Source organism: Accipiter gentilis, chromosome 29, assembly GCF_929443795.1.
Source record: "Accipiter gentilis chromosome 29, bAccGen1.1, whole genome shotgun sequence".
Taxonomy (NCBI): domain Eukaryota; kingdom Metazoa; phylum Chordata; class Aves; order Accipitriformes; family Accipitridae; genus Astur; species Astur gentilis.
This window is the reverse complement of record NC_064908.1, coordinates 19,607,984-19,626,463: the sequence shown is the minus strand read 5'-3', so window position 1 is coordinate 19,626,463 and position 18,480 is coordinate 19,607,984. Positions and strand designations below refer to the sequence as shown.

The 18,480-nt window shown below is 39.7% G+C and overlaps 1 protein-coding gene across 7 annotated transcripts in view; it reads right to left on the bottom strand.

Moving 5' to 3' along the window:
* The window catches only part of CRB2 (crumbs cell polarity complex component 2), a 76,469-nt gene that overhangs the window by 45,398 nt on the left and 12,591 nt on the right, over nucleotides 1-18,480 (bottom strand). For 3 of the 7 annotated variants that reach the window (XM_049833153.1, XM_049833158.1, XM_049833150.1), the window contains exons 1-2: nucleotides 15,498-15,564; nucleotides 11,461-11,559 (exon numbers count right to left, since the gene is read on the bottom strand). The exons of 1 other annotated variant lie outside the window; for it this stretch is intronic. In XM_049833153.1, coding sequence (XP_049689110.1) covers nucleotides 11,461-11,559; nucleotides 15,498-15,522 — 124 coding nt within the window. In that variant the 5' untranslated portion in view covers nucleotides 15,523-15,564. Of the gene's footprint in view, nucleotides 1-11,460; nucleotides 11,560-15,497; nucleotides 15,565-18,225; nucleotides 18,282-18,480 lie in introns of those variants that run through there. 3 more of the 7 variants (XM_049833151.1, XM_049833154.1, XM_049833155.1) reach the window with 2 other exon arrangements.

Sequence of the window (18,480 nt, the reverse complement as noted above, 5' to 3'; positions counted from 1 at the left end):
AGAAACCACTGTTGTTCCTTGACTGAATACAGCCACTTCTGTGAATCGACTAGTACAACACTTCACAACACTTGGGAAATAAAACTATCCATAGTAATTTATGGCTCGTATGTCTACCTGAAGGACACGCTCAGCTTTCACAGAACAGAATTACTGTAACAAATCCCCACACATAAGAAAATGGACGTCCTCTCACAGAGGCTTAGGTCTCATGCAGCTCTGCTGCTACTGCTGTGCTGTGTGGCCTGTGGCACCTCATACACCTGACAGAGCCATTAGCTACTAAAGTCTTATTACACACTAGCTAGACCCAGAAAAGAGCAAAACAGTTTAGCAGAGTCTGAACAATTAAAAAGCTCCAAAGAGGAACATTTCTGGTGTCTCTCAGTACATTTGAGACAACGTCTCAAGCAGTAGCTTCTTGTGCTAGTGACTGAGTTTTACTCTGGAGTCTTCATTTGGTCTTTCTGTCAAGTTAATGTTGATGGGTTCGAACTGAACTGCTAACATGGCCAATGTGTCAATACTATTACACATGCAGGAATGCTATGAATGGTACCTTTTTGAAGGTACCATTTCATGCATTTGTCACAACAAGGTTTGAACTTGAGCAACCTGGGAAACGGCAGCAGTATATGGTTCTCAGCCAAAATCTTCCGCAGACAGGGGTGAGACTCTCATGCCTGTGCCACATATTTTAAGTTCTGGGGTTGAAGCAGGTTACAAGGGATGATCCTCTTGAAAAAAGTGTTCATTTGTTCTCTATGATCACTGTTAACTGCTAGCACATCCAAGTGGTCTGCCAGGTCTCATGGCTCGTTTAGTGTCACTCAAAACCCAAATTAATGGAGCCCACATAGGTCAAGACATCCGACTTCCTTCTAATAATAAATAATACCTTATTCCAGTGTCTACCTGTGAGGATATTAGAATTTAATTTTTTTCAACGTTCATGGTTGCAATTTGATGAGATTTTGACAGCATAAATGACAGACTATTTCTGTGCTGGACCACTGGGCATACGAAAGACAATGTGGGTATTAACCAGCTTAGTCCAATTAAAGGACCCTAATGCAACTCTGTTAAGGCCCTGATTTGTTAGGCTTGACTACATTTCCAAAGAAAGCACAATTGGGTGGATTTGTTATCTAAAGCATAAGCTCCAAGTCCTTAGTCATCCTTGCTAAAGCCTTCCCCAAACTGGCCATGGTTTGTGCTACCTCCGCATCGCTGCAGTCCAACGTCAGTATAATCTGCTCTTTAACATAGTATTAAAACTAGAGCCAAAGGACACAGCTGCTTTCCTCTGTGTAACACTCATTACGAGAGACTTAAGGACAGCATAACAGCAAGGCTTCTATTCTCAGCCAGTAGGCAGGAAACTTTACAAGCCGGAAATGCATGCCATGAAAATGGGGCAGCAGTAAGCAAGCTGGATTAAGAGAAAAGGGAGAGAGTAGGTCTGGGGTACTCAGCAGAACCTTTCTGTCTTCATATTCTATAATTTTTTGTGTACTTTTCACAAACAATCCTATACATTTTTGTACAAACAGTTCAGAATGAACTGCGCAGCAAAGTACCTAAGCAAAACAGTCTGCACTTTCCATTCAAAGAACAATGTACGCTTGCCAGAGTTTCACAATCTTTCCTCACACAGGGCTTAAAATAATCCTAATATTACAGATTGGACACTAGATCTTAGACGTGTGATATGACTGCCTGTATCACAGACAGAAGCTGGTAAGAATAGAGGTATTCCTATCTCCTGTCATATGCACGTGTTGTAGCTGCCTCAGAGGAGAGAGCCTCACCTTCCCCCCCTTACAGCTCTGGAATCTCATCACTGATATAAATCTGCTTTTCTGAATTGAACAAGGCAAGCTAACAGCATCAAAAGCTTCTGACATTTTTTCCCCAGCTTCGTCCTCTGAGGGTTATTAGACACAACCATAAACAAAGGAGTCCATACTAACAGTGCCTGCAGACTTGGAACTTGGGAAGTTGAGCTAGTAAAGAAACAAACTTCCAGTTGCACTCAAAAACAGTGTGCAAAAAAATGACTGCTTCAGTACATTCTTTTGCTCTCAATCACTGCTTAAAACTGCTAGGTATATTTTTTAAAAGTTCAGCTTTTGGAATTTCAAGCCTACAGACTCACAGGCCAATTCTGTAAAGTGAAAAGTTCAAATACAATTTAGTGATGTAATGCTTGAGGGTTCCCTGGGGTCCAATCTCTAACTCGAAATTGGTTCTTTCCTGTAATAACCAAAGTTATTGCCCTTAACATGCATCATCACCACTTTTCCATCGGGCCGCTAGATGTCCCTTCTGCACTGCGCAAATTCCAGCAAAGGCCATTGTGTGAAAACAGCAGCGTGGAAAAGAAATTCACGTATCACCAGAGCTACCAAACCAATGCAAATAGATACATCCTGAAATGCTGTAGGGCTGTGCCAAGCAGCATGCTGAACACTGTAAGACCTACTGCAACATCCATACATCAGAAGAGCCAAGGAAAAGTTTTGTCTGCAAGTCAAAACTTTAAGTTGCTATTAAAATCTGGTAAAATCACACAAAATTTCCAGTTTCAAGACATCCTATTTGCACTTCCTAGACACAATAAATTTAGTTTTCTATCACTGCTTATCAGAACTGCTGGCAAGGAAATCATGCTGCCTGATAAGAGTATTGAGCATATGACACTGGTCAGTCCCAACTAATGACAATGAAACAATTGGCATGACAAGAAACACCAGAAAGGTTGCTATTTCTTGCTATGCAGTAACTCAATAGAGCAATGTAATGGATAGTCAGAGTTCTGACCCAGTCTCACTTTCCTGGAGCACAATAATCAATTTCATACAAAATTGTAGCGCTGAGGAAGAAGAGGGTTGGCAGCCCAGTAGGAAAAAGACATAATGAACATTTTTTTATGAAAATTTCATAGGAAATATCTATGTGGGTTAAGACTGAATGTAGCATACAAATCCCATACGCTTTGGTTTGGGTCTAACTCTTCCCATACATGCAAGCCCTGTAAGTCTGGCCATCGGGCGCCATCCTGTGGCAATGGACTCTCACTCCTGTGATGCACCAGCGACCGGCCTCCAATGCATGATTTATGTCAGTCACACAGCTACAAACAGGAAACGAAACCTCAGTGAAATCCTGCCTTAACTGAGAAACTGGGACAAGACCAAATCCTCTTAAAAGAATATCACTTCTACAGAGAAATGATATCTTAAGCAGAACTTTTTTCTAATCAGTATCACCAGCAATGTCTCAGAAGACTCCTGTATTTGTCTGCAGACTGTGGGATGAGGGAACAAAATTGAAGCAGATTTGCCTGAAGTCTCAAATCACCTACTCTGCCTTGCAACATTGGCTGATTGTGCAGAGATCTTCACTACATGCCTCATTCCAAAAAAGAACAAGTTGTAAGAACCGTAACAAGGATACGTAATACATGCATAGTACCTATAGCTTCCACTCCAGCATATAAGCCTATTCACAACATACGCAGACTAGGCTGTAATAAAGATAGGGCCATACTTCTGCCAAGTTATGTCCAAAGGAAGTTACAGAAGTCAGGCTCTAACCATGTATGTACCCTTTGATCTATGTGAGACCCTGCTGGAGTGCTGCAGGTCAACTTGAAGTCCCTTTGATCCTCTTCCACTGCTTACAGCTGCCTCGGTGGAGGTGAATCCCTTCCAAGGGGCCTCTTTTGGCAGGCGGGAAGACAAGAATGTTGATCAGCTTACAGGAAGCAGCTAACAGTGTAAAAAAAGGTCTTAAGCAAGATTTTCTGCAGTAAAGTGTTATAGCACGAAGAAGGATGTGTCCAGTACATTGCCTGGATCTAAGAGTGTTTTGAAGTTGTGCTGACTATTGAGAGGCCTTTTTGCTGCTGTTCTCGTCAAAATGATCCAACATACTTCTAAATATCTCTTGCTACGACTATCGCTGCTTAGAGGGAGCCTCTCAAGCCACTGGAGGGCAGTGCTGGGCAGTTTTCTGATCTACCAGCCTAAAAACAAGCTTTGAAAGGCAACCTTCTGAATTAGCATACGTTTGTTGCAATGTCTGCGTTGCTGGCAACCCTAGTCATGGTGGTGCCTAGGGCGCTTAGCAGGCTTCAGGGGAAAACTAAACGCTCAGCCAGAACCAAAGGAACCTACAATCAGAGCCAAAGTAAGGGAGCTATGCCCTGCAGCAGAGCCTGGGTGAAAGGAACCTTGTAATGCAAAAGTTTGCGCTCTGTGAAGGCCAAAACATGAGGGTGGGGGAAAAGGGAATTTTGGAAAAGCCCCCAGCTCAACCTGAAAAACAAACACATCTAGCTGCACCATGTGAGCTGTGTGTTCTGAAGCAGAGTCTAGCCTCAAAGTCCTGTATATGACATCTATCTTTGCCATGGAAATGACACCTTTGAATATTGCATAAATCAGCAAGCTCTGCCTCATTTTCCTTCCAGATGTAATCTCTGTAGTCTCTTGCAGACTTCATGCACACAGTCTGCTCTGTAATGAGGCCTCTGGGAAAAACTGGACATTCTTACCACAGTAGGTGGCAGGAAGTAAGATGGATGCAGACCACAAACATGCCAAATGTTGAGGAATGATTAATTTTCTCCAAGAAGCCAAAGATGCAGGGCTCGCTTTTGTGCATCTGCACCTTAATGAACACTCTATTCAAGAAATACTCCTGCTACATCCAAATCTAATCCAGGTAACTAAACAGACACATTTATCAATATGAAGGCAAGGGATAACTGTACAGAAAGAGCCCTATGTTCAACTTCCTGACTCACAAGCTGGGGATATTGTCCAGCTACTTTCAATATCTTAGGCTCGTGACTTTCTAGGCCATGTTTCACACCAGTATTAGCATAACCTCTGACTGTGCCACAGTGACACTGAACAGCAAACATCTCCCAAGTTAACTTCTGTTCTAAGATTATTTCACAGACCGAAGCTCCTATGTGAGTCAATTGTTTCTTCCTCACAGATGCCCCAGAATAATGGCCTGACCTAAACTAGGTGTGCAAAAGTTGCTGGATCTGTTATCACTTCAATAAGAGGGTCTGGCAGCCTTGCAAGGATTACTGCAGCATATACTGGCATGTGAGCAGACATTTAATTTTGCTGAGATTCTAAATCCTGGTGTTTCCATTGCCATCCATTTGTCAGATTGCTTAACAAACCTTTAAGAATGACAAATACAGATTTTTATATAATTGTTAACATTCAAGCTTGTTCTCATGGTGTTCAAATGGTGCTTCATCCCAATGTCAATAACACTGAAGTTGTTTCATAATTAGGACTTGAATAATTAACTTGTCACCACACTGGCAACAATTCTTCCAGACCTGCTTTGTATGTGTAGACCCCTCTTTAAGAAAATAAATATCATGTAAGTCAGGAAATTGAACTTAATAAGCATATATACTTGTACTCCTGACTGTTTTCTTCTGGCATAGAAAGGTTTCAATGATGACCAACTACATTACTACCACTTTGTCAGCACTAATGTCAGATCAGAACAATCTGAGCTGAGACACAATCCCATATTTAGTTAATGCTCCCATTCTCTATTAGTACTGCTGCATTGCTGCAAACTAAAATAAAAAATACCCTTGTTTGCTCCTAACTGCATAACTGGACCAGATACAAGGGTAGGTGGTGGTTTTTAGGGCCTCAGCACTTCTCTCAGCCCTGAGGGGAGCTCTAGTTTGCTCCACTTCTCTTAGGGAGCATGGTTTATGCACATTTTTTACTTTGTGTCTTGCAACAGCTGGCAAACCAAGCTCCTGCTGAGCTTCTGCAAAAGGTGATATTATCTTCAACACAAGTGTTTGAATCTTTAGCCCTGCTAACTGGTGTGCTGAATGTGCATGAGAGTTCATCAGTACGTCTGAAACAAAATCTGCTCAATGGCCTCTGGAAAAAAACTAAAATTAAGCTTTTATAGCATGCTGAATTAAAACACAGTCTATATCTTGATTTATAATAAAGAATTCCAACGATGATATCATCAACTTTCATATACACAATACATTGCATTGCAGAAGGTCAATATGGCTTTCTTGCTACAACGGGCAAAAGCAGATGTGATACACAAGTCTGGTTGTGTATTGCATCAACTGTAATGACAACACACTGAATCAGTGGCAATAGTGCAGTTCTAGGTGTTTGACTGTGCACTTCACTATACGGAGCATTTTTAAGCTGAGGGCCTCTGCTGCTCATGCTGGAGTTCCAGAGTGATCAGTCCTGTGACTGCATTGCCAAAGGCCTCAGGTGTGGGAAGAGGAAGCAGCAGCTGCAAAGTCTGAAGTGGAAGAGTCCATATTCACACCAGCACTCAAAAACTTACAGTAGAAAGTGACCTCAGCAGATTTAAACAGGGGAACTGTTTTAAACTTTTCCAACCTACTTCCGAACACAACCATAGGAATAGAGCACTCATAAATCCTGGTACAAGCACAATGGTAGCTTCATCAGGGTTACAATTGTTTCAGTAAGAGCAAGAATAAGCACCAAAGCATCTCTCCCTGATGAGAGGCATATAAGGCTTCTTATGAGGTTGTATACAAAAAATTTAACTGGATGGATCTAGAAACTGCCCAAGAACTATGGGAAGAAACAAGGGAAGAATTCTAGTAGTTTAAATCAGTTGTCTAATGCCAATCCACCCTTGCCATTCACCAATTACATGTGTCATTTCTGGAAAGAAACATGATAGTTGACAGTTTATTGGAACACAATCCATTTTATACCTGAGAAACTCCATTGCCACTAAGTCAACCCTATATATACCCCAGTAAGAAGGAGCATCTTGTAACTTTAAAGAAGTTTTCCACACCATGGCCAGCTTGTCAGCACCATTTATTATACTTGAATGCTTTATGAGACAGAAGCCACAAATCTGACAATTTAATTTTCATTTGCTTTGGGAATGACTGTGTATGCCAACCTAGCTATACTATCTGGGCAAAAGATGAATCTTTCTGCTTCCAACTCAGCTTTAGGTCCTCCTCTTTCTATTACAGGACACGACTTCAGAAAAATTTCCTTTCCTTTATCTGTGATGAGAAGGCAAGCCAAAATATAGATGGCTGAGCTTCCCATAATAGTAGAACAGTTGCAGAAATTTAATTTCACTCCATGGTATATGAATCGATCTCTGGATCTTTAGCTTTGCTAACCTGTATGTTCAGTGAGTCACAGGTGTTTCATGAGGGCCTATCAGTGCTTTTCAAAAAAAATCTTTGGCTGAAGATTTAAACTCCATTTGATCCTAAAGCCTATGCATGACTCTGAACCAAGGGACTTTGCATATTTCTGCTAGTCTCACTTCCCAGAAGGTCAGTAGGGCAACCACACTGGAGAAAACTGAATCCAAGAAGCAAGGAGAAAATCTCTTTAGATGTGTATGTTCTGAGAAAATGACAAAACACTGTCACTTGTACTATATGAGACTAAACGAAAATTTCTCCAATTCCATTTCTACCTCTCTGTAAAGCTTGTTAAAACATACCTTCCCTTTGCTTCTGCATTTCCTTTGATTCAGGCCAGACAATGTAACATGGAGATTAATCACTACACAGCACCCAGTATTTCTGAGATTTCACAGCTTCATTTCACTTAGAAAGATAAAAAGTAAACCTCCAATACTGTCAACCATATGGGCTGTTATAACATTTCCTCTTATAACTTGGGGAATCATACAGCCATTTCCCTGAAATCTTGAATGAGCTAATGACTACTTTGAATTTTTCTTTCCTTCAAGAGTGCACACTACATGCAAATGATCCAGCACCTCTTATTACAGCAAACAACTTTCAGGAGTACACGAATGAGGAAACAAAAGCAACAAAAATGCACAGGAGAAAGCCAGGAATGCCAACACATTGTTTTTCTACCTTGAAACAGTTTCTTCCCATTAAGTAAGAGGTTATGTCCTTCAGACAATATTTTAAAATAGTGAATCCACTCCTGGCTATTAACTTCAACACTGATACATACTTAACTCCAATTTCCTTGTTTATTTCTCCTCAGTAAGTTAACCCATAACTTAACCCTATTGAAATTTTCTGTTAAAATCATAAAGCTGACACTTTGTATTCCCACCACCAAATATCCACTGGAGTTAACACTGAAGTCAAAGCCACAGTTCATCGTCTTTCCATAACTTTAAAGCTCATAATCCTCCACTAAATTAGCCAGTAAGGACAGTGATTTGCTGATTCTGCACAGCATAGGACTTGGTCTCTTGTCTTTATTGCTTTACAGAAATGGTGCTTCAATTACAAGCACATCCTTGTGGGCTGATAGAATCTCACTGTTAGGTCAGAACAGGTTCCTACAATTTCAGAACCAAATAACTTATTTGGGCAGTGACACACAGGAATTGCCACAGCAGCAATGGACACAATGCTTCCCAACTCATTCATCCATCTTCAGCTGAAACTGAACTTCCGGGGTGAAATGAGGTCAAAACAAAGTAAAGAGTGAAATGGAATCTGTCTGACGATAAGCCAGGTGTCAGGCATCCAATCCACAGAGCCTGACCAAGGACAAAACGGTCATTCTCTGTTAGCTGTGGTGGGATGTTAGGAATTTTGAGCAGATGTTAATAGGATGAATACATACTAGTCATACAGTCTCAGAATGATAATGCCTCTGAATACCAAAAGCATACTGATCTCCTGAAGTTCATAGTCAGAACATCTAATGGCTTGGGAGAGCAAGGAAACACTTGGGGGGGGGGAGGATAAGAAAAAGAGAAGATGCTTTAGATGGGAGAGTTTTATCAGTTAAAAAAGCCTTGGGGCACACAGGGAATGTTAAAATGCTCAGGCACAAACAGACAAATACTGAGGGATGCCAAGAATGCACACTTTGTGCATAGGAATGGAAGAATGAATTTACAGAACTTGTATGATTATAACAGGTCTCAAACACCACTTCTTGGTAGAATATTAGAACTAGGAAGAACCTAAAGGGGAAAACAAATCCTTACTGCACTGTCCTGGTGGATCAAAACTGTGGGAAAAGAAAAGCTAACACCAGTGACGCAGAGAATGCAGATCCTGTTCAAAAGAAATTCAAAGGGAAATTCTTTCTATTTTAATGACCTCAGCTGTTATTAGTAATGCAGATCAGGGCTTTGTTCTAAAAGGAAATCACATTTCTAACCTGCAGTGTCTTTTTTAAGTGTGAGACTTTTGAAAGCTCCTTTTTATACAAGGGCTGTGTAACTGGGAAATTGAATCCATTCTCTCTGCTTTGATATCTATTTAGTTCAGCACTATACACACCATCAAAAGCAAAATGTTATCCTCCACTCTGCACTAGAGGGCCAAGCAGTCCAATGGCATACGCTCTCTGCTCCATTGTACTGATCCAATGTTTTCACCATCTCACAAAAGCGTGTTGCTCTCTGAAGGAGGACGAGACTCCAGGACAACAGGACTGCAAATTATCAGCACGTTCAGAGGTGTTTTACTTTTTAAGAGCTACAAATCAGACTAAGCTACACTAACAGAAAGATCCTTGTAAAGTTGACCGTCAGCAGTGCCACCATAGGAGCATATCATAATTCTATGAACTCTGGTCAATAGTATTATATATCCACTGAGCCACTAAGGACATTAAGCAAACACATTGAAAAGATGAGAAAAGATTCCAGTTGTCCTGAGCTTCCCACTCTCTGACCGCAAAACCACACTCTCACATCAAATGGGGAATGAAACTCAAGGGACATTTTAATCCTACACCCCTGCTCTAATTATTAATCCTACTTTATCAATATTTGATGGAGCTGTTATTGTGTCTCCTCTGACCATTACACTTTTCATATAATGCTCTGAATTATACTGCTCTATAGCAATGTAATAGCAAGGTACTCCTTTCAAGGTAATACAGATAGAAAACATGGCACCTCCTTTCCTAACACTGCTTTCCAGAAGACCCTGCTTCAGGACTAGCCTATGAGATCGGCAGCTATAGCATAAGCAACTGACTAACAATTTATGCAAAAAGATATATCGACTTAGCCCTAAATGACCCCTCCCCTTTGTGGCCCACTATACCACCATCATATGGAAAAGAAAATATATTCATATCCTGAAAACCAAACCAAAACACAGATAACGTCGAGCACAGTCATTATGTATATTGGCATAAAGAATCACAGTTAATAAGGCACAAAAGCAATTATGACAAGATATACTTAAAATTTTTTGGAAACTAAAGTGTTGATGAAGAGGACATAGACTACTCTGTGCTAAACATAACAGAAATGCCTGTCCCCTGCCACAAAACCTGCATTCATGTCACACAAACTCACTTAGATGAGTACATGATTAGGTATGCTGTTGTGGTTGCATTTCCACAGGGTTAAGAGGTTACTGCTGCTACCCAATTACTCATCGGCACAGTTCCACAAGAGAGTACTCCCCCTCTGCTTTGCATGCGTAACTGCAAATGCAATAACTCCCAAAACAGATGTTGCTAACATGATCAAGAATATTAACTCAGCAATTGCAACTGCTTAAACTAATGTGAATTGCTTAGGTAAAAGGCAGCTCAAGAACAATTACATGCAGCTACATGAAAAGTAAAACATTCCACAATCCACATCACACTCTTTAAGGATCCTCTTCGGAAAACATAATACATACTCAAAATTCTCCATCAGTGCAGAATCATTAAGATTAGCGCCTGCTGCTGAAGAATTGAGACACAGGGAATACAAATTCATGGATATAGAAGGGGCTTTTCCTGTAGATTCTTCAGTCTCTCCGTTTCTGAATACTATACCTTTCTTCCGCAAGGGACCTTCTTTAAAACAAACATGAAAAGTAAAACAAACGTTTAAGAGAAGAATAACCTGCTGACAGAAAAGAAGCACCCAGCTTGTTTCTCTACAGGACATCTGTTCCCAAAGCAGAAGTAGGGGCTGAAGTATGGCAACATATTGGGAAGCTTACACTTTCTTGTCAGATTGCACATTTTCCCAGTTCCAGGCTTTTACTGCATTGTACAATGTTGGTATCATAACATGCAAGTGTCAATTCATGGAGAAATACAATGAGGGAGCAGAGAAGCAGATTAATTCATCCCAATTCAAAGCCTGGGCAATAGTGGCTTCCCTGCCTGAAAAGCAATACCAGAGCAGTTACTGTTCACAGGATAAAAAAAAAGAGGAAATAAGTAGAGTCATCCCCAACCTTCGGTCACCACAGATTAATTGCAGAAGCGTGGCACCCCTCTTCCCTAGCTCTCTAATGGTCTCCCAGTAGTGAAGGGGAAAAAAGGAAAGAAAGAAGTAGGGATGAAGGAAAAAGAAACCAGACAAAAGCAGGTTTGGGACTCCATATAGTTAGATGAGTAATTTATTTGTGTGTGTGTGAGGAGGCCAAGCCAGTTCTTCCATTCAGAGCGTACAAACCTGTAATTTCAGCACCTAGAAGTGAGTCTCCAAAGTTGCAAGCCCAGCCAGGATTTCTTGTGCTCCCATTCTGCATGGAGCCCAGTGGAGACAGAATTTCTGTGGAGAGCAAGGGGAAGGGTTGGAGTGCACAGAAATCACATCAAAGAGGTTTTTGCATCTTTAGCTTGTAGAACATAAAGCAGAGATATTAAAATGGAAAGATTAAAAGAAAAGTAACAAAGAAGTTTTGATGTATTCATGGGACAACAGGTAGCAGTCAAAGTGCCAGAAGAAGCCATAGAGATTGCTAGTTACTATGTGTCTTCTACACTTAACGATCTGACTCAAAGCCCGATGAAGTAATTAAAGATAGCTAGCAATTACAGTAAGCTTTGGTTCAGGCCCACAGAGAGCATGCTGCTAGGAAGCTCAGTCCTTCCACATTTCAGCAGATTGTAACAACTGTGAAATTGCCAAAGATCGGAAAAAACTAAGGAGAGAGGGAGTAAGTCCTGAATAACATCTGTCCAATGAGTTAAAAACACTAGATGATGCAAGCTTTAAGGGAACTTCTTTGTCATCTGTTCTGTCTTTAGAGAGAAGAAAGATGTGGTTGCATTTATTTTTTTTTCACAGCGATACAAGCACAGAACAGCAAACAGATGGAGGTGTCATAAGCAAAGTGTGAAAAAGAAAAAAAAAAAGAATGAAAAGAATAAAGCGAGAGTCCCTCTGCTGGAGATTATCATGCTGTGAAATCGTTTGTAATGACCTGTCAGAAAAATGCCTCAATTACTACAGGTTGGGATAAGCAACGGGATAAGCATGGGTACTTAACCTCAGAGACAGAAGGTCCCCAAGGATGGACTGGTTATCCACACCATAAAGCAAGGCAGGTCATAGAACTGTGGAGGCTGATGACTGCATGCACTACAACAGCAGCCTGTATACCAGACCGATGGCTTGGTGTTGTAATCAACCCTGGCATGATACTGTTTATAGGAGTATTCATGCAAATTCTGAGTAGTGGAGCTCTTGAGACTTGTCAAGTGACAGAATAATACTTTTGTTTGTTTGTTTCTGCCCACAAGCTGCAGGGGGGGGAAACCACGGTGGAAAGTACAGAAGAGAAAACAGCCCATAAGTGGAAGGAACTAAATGTTATCAACATATAATGGAAAAGGCTTAATGTGGACTACAAAAGACTACGTATGCCCATCACAAAATATGCTAGGCAGGTTTAACTGAGCAGTATGGATTTTGAGGGACGCACTGCTTCATGTATAAAAAGAAGGTTTGGAGATGTTACAATTTAGTCTTTTTGCCAGGAGGTCCTTTATTAAAATTGCTGTAAATGATAACTTGTTCAACTAAAGAAGAGGCTCCTTCTGCCATGAGCTGTAAAAGGATGTAAGTTTTCAATTCTGTTTTTGAAGGATGTTTCAGATATTGATTTCTACCTCATGCTCAACGTAAGTTATGTTTTCGTCACAATTCTGGTGCTCAGAGCAGAGAGAAGCAGCATTTTCCTGAATCTCTAAACAGATCTTTTTTAACGCAATGTTCTCTGAACAGATCTTGACAATACTTGTCCATGCCATAACCCAGCAGTCATAACAAACCAAAGTATTTGGCAATACCGAATTGCTCAAAGAAATCTGAGACTGCTTTCTGTTCATAGGTCTCCCTCAGGGCCCTGAGAGGGTTACAATAGCACAGAGAGTAATTCTAAATATCTTGTATCCAAACGCTCTGCTGGATGGTGATATAAAATGTTACATGTCCAATGTTTGAAACAAAAAGGCCCACAGCACCTAAGAAATGCTTTCCCCATAGAGCATATTGTAGCACTGGAACTACTGGAAATACTATCATGTGATCCAGTCACAAACTATTGCTCTAAAGAAAAGAAATCCAGAACAGAAAGGAAAGATGAGAAAGTTCAAGATGTAAGACTAATTTTTTTTCCCCTTTTTATTCCATGTGTAAGCCAGTCTTTGTTGCAGACCTGTATGAGAAAACAGATATTATACACACTCGTTTGCTACACAGATACTATTCCTGGGACATGTAGTAGTCTAGACAATTCAAGGCAGGAGTTTTTTTATTGTTACTGTGAAATCTGTATGCTTCAAAAGGAAAAAAAGTTAGGGGTTTTTTTCCTTTGAAAAGGCTATACTTTACAAAGATGTTGCTAACAGAGGAAGTGAATATCTGCAGAACACACTGATATTTTCTAGTATCAACTGCAAATTAATTGGACTTTCTTATATAGTTATACTTTTTTCTAATATAATACTAATCCTAACAATCAGTTAGTACTGATTAGCATTTTGGTAGTGGTTCTCAATAGCTTCTGACTGATCAGGCTGTGGTCCCCACTGTTTCAAAAAACTATAGAAAAAAGCAAAGCAAAAGCACAGACAAGGCAAACACCATCTATCGTTCACCGAGTAATTTAAATATATGAAAGTAAGTATGGCTTTATAGTCCTTTAATTATGTATTGCATCTGAATTATGTAAGGAACAGAGGGCATACAGGAATTCTGGTGGAAAGCAGCAGCACTGTGCAATAGTATTTCCTCACACAGGATAAGACATGAACATCTAATCAGCAATTTTACTGTTCTGTTGAAAAGTATGACTGTTTTTGCTAATCTAATTCAGTATTTACAGCTCCACTATTTTTGTCAGGGACAGAAATGAATCAACTCCTATAATGTCATATAATCTAGCTGTAAGGTCACTTGGAAACAAAAGTAAACTTTTTTTTCTTGTTGTTGTCATGATAAGACTACACACATAGTGCTGACAACACCTACATTAATCATTATATCAAGTTCTGTCATTGCTACCTATAGTGGATATATAATGAATGTATACATACACAAATGATCCATTAGTATAACAACACCTGTGTTCTATCCTTAATTCCATCCTCTTCTTCCCATTTGCCTTTGTTTTCTATTTTATGTTCTTCATTTTAAACACACAGTTGTGTATTATACATAAATAAATACAGACTTTTTAGAGAAGTGGTAGATGAATGATTAATTCCCTGAGACAGTTTTACTGTCCTTATCCATTTCAGTAGTCATACATCAAGAAGAAACATTCCTCCACTTCCACCCCGCCACCTCTTTAGATTGGGTCTGTACCTTGCACTGGGCAAACACTGCTCCCCTAAGCTAAGTTTCAAGGAGGAAACAGTAGCTGTCAACTTCAGATACAGTGTCACACATGCAGGCTGACGTTTGTTTTGTGCTGGGAAAACTTCTGAAACTCCGGGCCTAATTTTGCATAAAAAAATGTTTGTGCTTTTGTCTTTCCCTTAGGCACAATGACCTTCCCTTGAAACAGTGACAATGCTGGCCTGCTGATTAGCAGTGCAGCTTTGCAGCCAAACCTCCTCCGGATGGGGCCAATGATAGGCAGTGAAAACTAACTGCCACTTGGTGGCAGAGGTTAGATACCATAATTACATTTCTGGTTCCCAAGAACGCAGCATGCATGCTTATTCTCTGCCCAAGGTGACTCTCAAGATTATTTCTTGCCTCCTCATTAATTACTACATATATTTATAGACAAATTAAAGATTAAAACTTAAACATTTATTCAATTAATCACTTCGAGTTCTAGTAGAATAAACAGTATCAAATCAATTCATTAGCTTGGGGGTTCATGACAATTTAACACATTCATTTTCTGTTTCCTCTCTGTGGTATCATGTCTCACACAAGAGTTAAAACATCAAACACCAGCAGCTCTCTTTGTAACAGAAAGAGTATAAGAAGTTCTGAACCATCGAACTATTTGCTTCAACTCACAGTGAACAGAAAACAGATTTGCTGCAATAATCAAATTAGGCTTGTTTCTACACCCCTCTTCCAAAGACATCATGTCTAATCTTTAAGTCTTTAGCTGATAATTCAATTACTAGCTTATTGAGAGCAACTATAAACACAGTGTATGTTACTTACTGCATTTGGTTCACAACATAAATAAACAATATCCTACAAACTTCTGAATGTTTACTTCATGAGACCTTGCTTACCATTCGACTTCTGAGGAAGCTGCATATTTTATTCCTTAAAGATGCTACAACAGCTCTGATTCTAAAGCCACAACCCTCCACCCCATGAGAGGGGCAGTCCCATGACTTCAGCAGCTTTGACCAACACAGGAACAAGCAGCAAGGTCTAGCCACAAGAAAAAAAAATAATCTTTTAAGTCAAGCCAAGGGGACGTACACAAATATACATAAAGTTCCCCTTTCTGCATCTATGTTCTCCACTTTTTGTTTCAGTCTTTTTAAAACCTTCCTGACACTGTGAACCTCATAAATACATACTGCAATAACTATTCATTTGATGTATAAATAAAGGGAACTGACAATTTCACATTTGCAGGACTTTTACAGAAGGATTGAGCTGAACACTGTGAGATAAGTTTATGCCTAACCTTGGCCATATGGACTCTTTCTGTTCCCTACAAATTTAGTAGCCAGCCTTTACTCCTCTCTAACCCAAGCCTCCAACTCCATAATGCCATTCAGAGTAAGCTACACACAAAGTCACAGAACATCGCTGCTGACACGCTCCAAGCCAGAATGGTTCCAATTATGCAATAGTAAAGCAGGATTAGGAAAAAAGCTCTTTAAAGACAAGTAATTTTTATCAGCTGTTTTTTCTGACAGGAAACTTTGGACAGACTTTACAAGTTGAAGTTCAGGACAGAGTTTATAAACCACAGGCATTTAACCTCAGAAATATATATCACAAACCCTCTGAATGATGATAATTTCACCTAATAATAACTGTTTGTTTTTGTCCACACAGGAAAACTCTAATCTAGAAACACTGACATAATTAAACATCATCTTAGTATAAACCGTTTTATAAAACTTCAATTAACTGAAACTCATCTAGCCAATTTACCAGGTTAGCCAAGCTGGCTCTATGTACACCAGCTGCACTTCATCAAATTGGAGTGCTCTATTTACGAAGTATGCATTTATCCAAATACTGTCGACCTCTCTGACACTCTAAATGAACACAGAAAGTAAGCATAAATACATCAAGATGTTTCGGTAGTGGTAACTTTCTGGATCTAGAATAATTATTACTGCTACTGAAGATTTGTTAACGTTCCACAAAGAAACAGTATGGGTTAAAATCAGAGCAGGCAGTAACTGAGTATGTATAAGAGAGAAACCAACTATTTAACCTAATTTAGAAATTCTCAACAGAAGTAGTTACTGCAGAGGCTGAATATACTATCTACCAAAGCTCCATTAATTCAGAACTATGTCACTTAGAATATTATTTTTTCATCCATTACACTAATATTTTCCAAACCCAAGCCACAGCCATTAAGGTTGTGAAATCTCCATTTGCCTCTTATTTCAGCATAGGCGAGGAGTTACCATAACTGGTACCCCTCTATTATACCTAGACCCATTTTTAATACGTGTACTCCTCTATTTCCTGAAATGTGTCTAGTTCTAGAATTGTATATTGCATATTTGGTGCCTCAAGTGCTGCATGAGTTATGTGGAAAGTGCACCTTTCTCTTTTACTTTGTTATTGGGTACAAAGCCCAGAAAAATACGAATGTACAAATTTAATATTATAAACCTGGGATTTGCCAAATTCCTGCAAAACTTTCTTTTGGAAAAGTTCAGGTAAGAACAAAAATTTGCATGCATGATTTCAGAGGAAGCAGATGTTTTATAATGTTTATTAACTATTTTTATGGCTCTTAGCATCAGGGTATCCAGGCTCTTAAGTAATGACGACAACAGCATTGACCTCTGCATCCATCCAAAGATCCAGAAAAACTGGCCATCTGTCAATCTTTCTTTATCAGTTGCTCCAGCTTCTTCCTATAACAGAACTGTATCTTCATAAATTTGGTGAAGATCCCTGTATTTTTAGATTACACAAGTCTCACCATGTCAACCAAACCCCTTTTCCAGTCTCTGCCACACCATTCATGAAACTCCTTACAACATTAAGCAGTACAGCTTTATTCTGCCCTCAGTATTCCAGCCTTGCATTCATGCAGTTTGGACCATTTCCTTTATTCAAACCCTGTAGACTCTTCTGCTTTTCAAGTATTTAAGCACTTAAGCTTTGCTAATGCATCTTTTTATTTGCAGTTCTTACATGTTTTTCTAGACTAGACACATGCAGCATGCTACACAGCTTTAAAAAAAACCCAACATGTAAATATCCTTAGAATGGCTCAACTAGAAGAGCGTAACAGACAGCATGTGGCCCTGGAACAGAGGCCGTGGGCATTGTAATGCTACCTGCTGAGCACAGCCACCAGCATTCAGAGCATTATAAAAAGGGTATTACTGTAACAATGACAAAGACAGTGAGCGCTACTTGCATAGTGTTTAATGAGCAACACAGACCATGGCATTTGCAGCCTGACAGTTTAGGTTTGTTTGTTGTTGGGCTTTTTTAATCCAAAATTTCCATCACCTTTCAAATAATCAAGCACCTGAATTAATCAGAGAGCCAGTTCTGAGAAAGCAGCATATATGATTTCAAGCCCATTTGCAAAAAAACACACATGGATGCCTTTCAAGGCCAGCATGACAAGACTTCTGCAAAGAAAGAAATTTGAGAAGATCACACTATACTTGCTTAGAAACCATTTTGCCTTTACAGGATCTGAACTATAATTAGAATGCTGATGCCCTGTTATAATAGAGACAGAAGTAGAATTACAAAGAGAAAACAGAACAATTTTCAGGATAGGGCATAACTCACAAACTGAAAGAACAGGTCACAATGGACAAACTTCTGGTATCAGTCCTTTCCAAGTTTCAGACTTCTGCAGAAGCAAAATAGAAGACCCGACAAATAAAAATATTTATGAATTTAAAAAAAACCCAAAACATCCCACGCTAGGTACTTCTACTCTTCCCCTTTAAATTTTCCACAGAACACTGGTTTTGTAGCTGCCAATTCTGTGACCTTGCTGGAAGTGACCAAGCCAGAGATCAATTAGTGAGTACAGAATAG